The 6,352-nt window shown below is 46.9% G+C and overlaps 1 protein-coding gene across 1 annotated transcript; it reads right to left on the bottom strand.

Annotated features, from left to right (window-relative positions):
• Positions 1 to 2,347: 2,347 nt before the first annotated feature.
• On the bottom strand, positions 2,348 to 2,908 carry LOC105505918. Its single transcript, XM_011933914.1, is given in 4 exon segments — positions 2,348 to 2,372; positions 2,374 to 2,811; positions 2,813 to 2,853; positions 2,855 to 2,908. Coding segments are annotated over 4 exon segments (558 nt in total).
• Between the last annotated feature and the right edge of the window lie 3,444 nt (positions 2,909 to 6,352).

Genomic DNA, 6,352 nt, shown 5'->3' with positions numbered 1-6,352 from the left:
GCAAGACTCTGTCTCAAAAAATAATAATAATAATACACACACACACACACACACAGAGAGAATTCACATGCTATAAAATTCACCCTTTACAATGTACAATTCAGTGGTTTTTTAGTTCATTTACAGAGTTGCACAATCACCACCATCTAATTCTAGAGCATTTTCATTACCCCAAGAAGGCACAAGACCCACACACAGTCGCTCCCACACCCCCTCCCCCAGCCCCTGCCAACTATTAATCTACTTTCTGTCCCTACAAATTTGCCAGTTCTGGACATGTCACATAAATAGAATCATACAATGTGTGGCCTTTTATTTCTAGCTTCCTTCACTTAGCATCGTGCTTTCAAAGTTCATTCATGGTGTACATAAATCAGTAGTTGGTTCCTTTTTGTGGCTGGATAACACTCCATGGTAAGGATAAATCACATTTCCTTTATCCATTCATCTACTGATGGGCATGAGAGGCTTCCACTCTTTGGCTACGATGAATAATGCTGCCAAGAACACAAGAACATTTGTGTGAAAGTTTCTGTGTGGACGCATGTCTTCAAAGCTTTTGAGGATATACTTAGGCGTGGAATTGCAGGGCGTATCAGTAACTCTTCATATTCCTGTACATCAAGGAATTGCCAAAGTGTTTCCAGAGCAGCTTCACCATTTTACATTCCCACCAGCAACACACAAGACTTCCAACTCCTCCACATCCTCCTTAACACCTCTTCATTGTCTGTCTTTTTTATTATACCCCTCTTAGTGGGTATGAAGCACAAAGTTTTTATGTGCATTTCTCTAATGTAAGTAAATGCAAATAATGTTGACCATCTTTTCATTCGTTGGCTGGCCCTTTGTATTCTTCCTTGGTAAAATACCAATTAAAATCCTTTGCCCCTGGTTAGATTAGAGCATCATTTTGTTATGAATTGACAGAGTTCTTTGTGTCTTCTGGATGCAAATACTTGACCAGAGCTACGCTCTGCCAATCATCTCTCCCATCCTGTGAATTTTCTTTCCATTTTCGTAATGGTGCCCTTTGAGGAACAAGTGTTTAATTTTAATCTAGTCCAATTTATTGATCTTTTCCTTTGGTTGCTTATGCTTTTTATACCATATCTAAGAACAGATCACCTAATCGAAGGTTACCATGATTCGCCCGTGTTTTCTGCAGTCAACTCAATAAAGTAACTCCTAAGTATCTGCGGTCCTCTGCTAGGCTCCATGGAGTAGGGGAGACAGGTGAGATGCCGCTTGCCACCCGAAGGAATCTGCTGTTTCACTAGGGGAAGAAGACATACAAGCTTGCTCCAAAACTGCATGGGTCCCCTAGACTCACAGCGGAACACAAGAAGGGAGGCTCTGTAGGGGCAGGGCAGGAGAAACAGCCTCGATGGGAGCCGTCATCTCACAGTGAGCCAAACGGCCTCGATGGGAGCCGTCATCCCACGGTGAGCCAAACAGCCTTGACAGGAGCCGTCATCCCACGGTGAGCCAAGGGCCTCAATGGGAGCAGTCATCGAAACAACGCGGCTGATGGCTGGGACCTGGGGGAGCGGGAGGGGGAGGTGGAGATGGGTGGGTGGGGGGCATGCCGGCAGCAGAACAGGGTCAGAGAGGCTAGAATTGGGCCACATGGCCTTGGGCCAGCACAGAAAGCTCCCGCTTGGCAGACCCACCTGTCCCACGATGTTTAAAGGAGCTCTGCACTGCATGAAGCCAGTCGGCTTAACTGCAAACACTGCCTTGGTGAGAAGAAACAAGCAAAATGTTCCCAGCTCACATTTCTTTTCCTATTTGCAGCAAATTATGGCAATAACCTAAGGTTCGTTCAATGCTCCACGAGCAGAAGGCCACATACTTTTCTGAGTCGCTAATACTTTAAGTTGAAGCTATTTCTTTTCTTTCTTTTTTTTTTTTTGGTTTGAGATGGTATTTCACTCGTCATCCATCCTTGAGTGCCGTGGCGCGATCTCAACTCACTGCAACCTCTGCTTCCTGGGTGCAAGTGATTCTCCTGCCTCAGCCTCCCAAGTAGCTGGGATTACAGGCACCCGCCAACACACCCGGCTAATGTTTATATTTTTAGTAGAGACAGGGTTTCACCGTGTTGGCCAGGCTAGTCTCAAACTTCTGACCTCAAATGATCTGCCTGCCTTAGCCTCCCAAAGTGCTGGGATCACAGGCGTGAGCCACCACGCCCGGCACAAGTTGGAGTTATTTTATCCCAAGGCACAGAGCTTTGGGAAGCTGGCGCTGAACAGATATGGGAGGATTGAGGGTTTCAGACCACAGCTTGGGTTCAGAAAAAAGTAAAAGGGCTGAAGGAGAGGACCTGTGAACTCTTCCAGGGTCAATTCCAGGCTACAAAGGAGACTGAATGGGCTTCCGGAAGCAGTATTTCCCTGCACCATGAAAAAGTAGCGAGGCCAGTTATGGAGGCACACAACCAGGCTGACCGCTGTAGCATGGGCAGCAAATCTGTGTTCGTTAATCCAAGACCCAGAGCGGCTTCCACCCGAGCCCCCTGCTGAGCCTGCTGCAGTTATTCTCAATACAAACCAGAGTGACCACGTAACCTTACAGCCCGCTCATTTCGTGCTCTTCCCAAAACCCTCCAAGGTTTCCATCCACTCAGATGAAAGGAGAAATTAGACGAGGCCCTCGGTGACCTCCCTGTCTCACGGCTCCTCAGACACAGCCAAGCTGAGTCCTGTTTTGAGGCCTCTGCCCGTGCCGTTCCTCAGCCCAGCCCCTTTCCTCCTCTCCTTCAGGTCTTTATGCCCACGACAGCTCAGCATGGCTGGCCCTTGCCAACCCCCCTGGAAGCCCATCCCTCCTGTAATAAACATATTACAAATATTTCTCTGTAATATTTAGCGCTACCTGACTCATGATCTGTTTTAACGAACATTTCACCGAAGGATAACTTGCTCACAAAGTGCCTAACCTGCCCTAGATGTGTGGCTCAGCCTTCACCTGGGTAACCAGTGTCATCAGGACCAAGAAACACAACATCGTCAGCATCTGAGAAGCCCCTTCTGTGACTGCAGGCCCTCCCACCTGCCAAGGTCTTTGACCTCTGCCTCCATCCCCCAGGAGTGCCCAGCTTTGAACATCGCATCAGTGAATCTTATAATATACTCTTTCTGTCTGGCTTCTTTTCCTTGTTTAGGCTGTCAAAAGGCACCCATGTTGTTTGTTCATTTTATTTAATGTGAACATTTCACGATTTATTTTTGCTTTTTCTACTGTTGACAGACATTTGGGTTGTTTCCGGGAGCATGTATTTACTGCAAACTGCCAAACAGTTTTCTAAAATGGTTTTGAACGTTCCCACCAGAGGCACATATGGGTTCCAACAGCTCCACAGCCTTCCAAAGCTGCCCTGGATACAAATACCTGACCAGACCTGCGCTCTGCCAATCCTCTCTCCCGTCCTGTTAATTTTCTTTTCAATTTCATAATGGTGTCCTTTGAAGCATAAAAGTTTTTAATTTTAATCTAGTTTAATTTTTAGTCTTACTGTAAGTTGAGTAATATATTTGTTTACTGTCATCTATGCCTCAAATGGACAGTGCATTAGATGCATGCCGCTAGGGGACAGATTTCCAAAACGTACTCAATATAGAAAACCTGCACAATTGTATTATAAATGTAATTCTGGCACGCTGGAAACAACACACATTTTAATTTAACTGGGAGAAGAAAGATCACGACTTCTCATCAGCAGTCCTCTTCTCTTTCACCTGCATCAGCAGCTCTCTTCTCTTTCACCTGCCTGGTGCTCCTGGCTGAACAGCATCAGTGGCTCAGACCCCTCATATTCTAGAACGTGAAGCACATGTAAGATAATGCTTTGTTGCTGAGATGCTACCACAGAAGGAAAGCTCCAGGCTACCCCAGAAAACACAGTAATAACACCTTTTCCTATAAAGTTAGCTGAGTTGTGTGTGTGTGTGTGTGTGTGTGTGTGTGTTCCTATGTGTCAGGCACTATTTAGCAGCTCTACAGGGGTTTCTTATTATTATGTAACTCCCATGAAGGTGCCACATAATCGCCGTTTTAGAGACAAGCAAACTGAAGCTAAGCAAAAACAGAACGTACCAAAGATAAAACATGTGCTAAGTGATAGGGTCAAGTTTAAACAGTGTGGTTGGATCAGGGCTCGAGTTCTCACCCTCTGTCCATGCTACCCCTCACAACTCGCATCCTGGCACTATGGTCCACACCAGTGCGCCCCTTAAGCAAGGTCAAAAGGGCTCTGCGCCTGCTCTGGGCACTCGCACACAAAGGCGCAGGAGGAGGCCCTGCACCTGCTCTGGGCATGCGCACACGGAGGCCCTGCACAGGCTCTGGGCATGCGCAGATGGAGGTGCAGCGGTGGCCTGGCACCAGAGCATGCGCACACAGAGGCATGGAGGAGCATGCGGACCGTCGGGCTCATGGCTGCACCTCGGAAAACTCAGGGGCTCCTTAGTGCTGAGCCCCACTTTGCGACTGCCGAAAAGTTTGGTGCGCTGCTTAACTTTACGTTGAGAAATGTAAGCGATGTTAGACGAATCACGCAATGGCTGGTGAGTTCAACTCCGTAATGACTCTGTCAAGGTTCTGGAGCTATTTGAGGTTGCACGGTGCAGGGTTCTAAGGCCTGTGACCACTTAGGACTTCTTACCTGCGCGAGTGAAGGTTTATTCTACACAATGCAACCAAAGCGGAGCCTGGAAATGAACAGATCGACTCCAGCAAGCATCATAACCTCTCGCTTCAGATTTTGTGTTCACTGAAGTCTTACTTTTTCACTGAATTCATACTAAGTAATGTTAAGTCTTAGAATTTATAAATGTATACAAGTAAAATGCTTTGAGAAGAAGTTCTGTTGACAAACCCGTAGAAATCACTGCTGTGGGTTCTGTAATTCCTGCGCTTGTGTGAGCTCAGGCAATCGGAAACAGCCTCCATCAGTCGCGCCGAAGGTTGTCTTGCTGGGCTGCCATGCAATGCCAGGCTTTCGGGGCACTCAAAGAAATCAACTTTTTAACAGAAAAAAAAAAAAAAAACTCAATCTGAACATTCTTGAAATGTCAGCAAAACCCGTTTATGGTATTTAGATTTCCCAGTGTCCTTCTATAATTAATTCTCCCTTGAATGAAAAAGTTTCTTTTCCCCAGTGTATCTATGGAGTGCCTTTTATTAGACCCAGATGGAGATTTCCTTTTTTACCTTCACTGCCAGAAAACGCACAGCTAAATCCATCCCAGACGTCTGCTAAAATTTTTCTCGGCTTTTTTTTTTTAAGTCCTCTTTTATGTTGTGTTTAATTGTGTCAGCTACTTCAAATACTTCCTGGAAGGGAGACTAGAAGCCCCAGCGGACAGCCGTCTTCTCTGTCTCCTGGTGCTTCCCCTCGCCAGTTGGTATCCATGGTCCTACCGCTGACATCGCCTGCTGGAAATGGGGGCATGGGCAGAACCACGCTTACCTTTTGGGGTTGCTGCCTCAGGAGGAGGCACCTGCCACCCCACCAGGTGCCACAATGATGCCCCCCACGTGCGGCCATGAGGGCACGTGAGCCAAGTACAGGGTATAGGATAGCTTTCTGGTGACGAGAAAAACCATATCACTGAAAAAGGGAAATATTCATATTGCTATCCACTTTGAAAACCACTAATTTATGAAAAGAAAAGTACAGAGGAGTGTGAAAGCATTGGGTCACATTCTCTAAGTCTGCATTTGTCACTGGTATTTATTTTTTGAGTCCAATACAGTCAGGGTTTGACTCTCCGGGCAGCCTGTGGTTCCACCGTGGTTGATGGCTGAGGTCACCGATAGGCACTGGAAACCCAATTTCTGCCCAGACTCACTTTCCCAGTTTGCAAATTAGAAATAAAGACAAGAAATTTCACTCCTGTCTTAAACTCTGGGTTACTAAAATTCCATGAAGACCAACCTCGTTCAGTCCAATATTATTGTGATTGCAACGGTTTCTTAACCAAGTTGCAGGAAAGGCCCTTTTCTCAAGTATTTTAAGGATCTTTCCCTGCCCCTCACCCGCCCCCTGCACATGCCCCATCCCAGCACCAATTAAAAGCCAAGCAGGGGGAACAGCTGAGCTTGCATGTCTATTCTGCTGTGAGGCCCCGTCCAGAGGGCTTAGTTTCTCAAACAAAAACTCATTATCAGCTGGAAGCAGCACAGCTAGTGAAGCTCAGGAGCACCCACTCTCCTGGTGGCTCACTGTCTCCCGTCTCCTAGTGGCTCACCATCTCCCGTCTCCTGGTGACTCACCATCTCCCATCTCCTGGTGGCTCACCATCTCCCTTCTCCTGGTGGTTCACCATCTCCCTTCTCCTGGTGG

The sequence above is a fragment of the Colobus angolensis genome, unplaced genomic scaffold, assembly GCF_000951035.1.
Source record: "Colobus angolensis palliatus isolate OR3802 unplaced genomic scaffold, Cang.pa_1.0 Scaffold13, whole genome shotgun sequence".
In the NCBI taxonomy this organism is placed as follows: domain Eukaryota; kingdom Metazoa; phylum Chordata; class Mammalia; order Primates; family Cercopithecidae; genus Colobus; species Colobus angolensis.
Note: the sequence above shows the minus strand (reverse complement) of the source record. Positions and strands in the feature narration are given on the sequence as shown.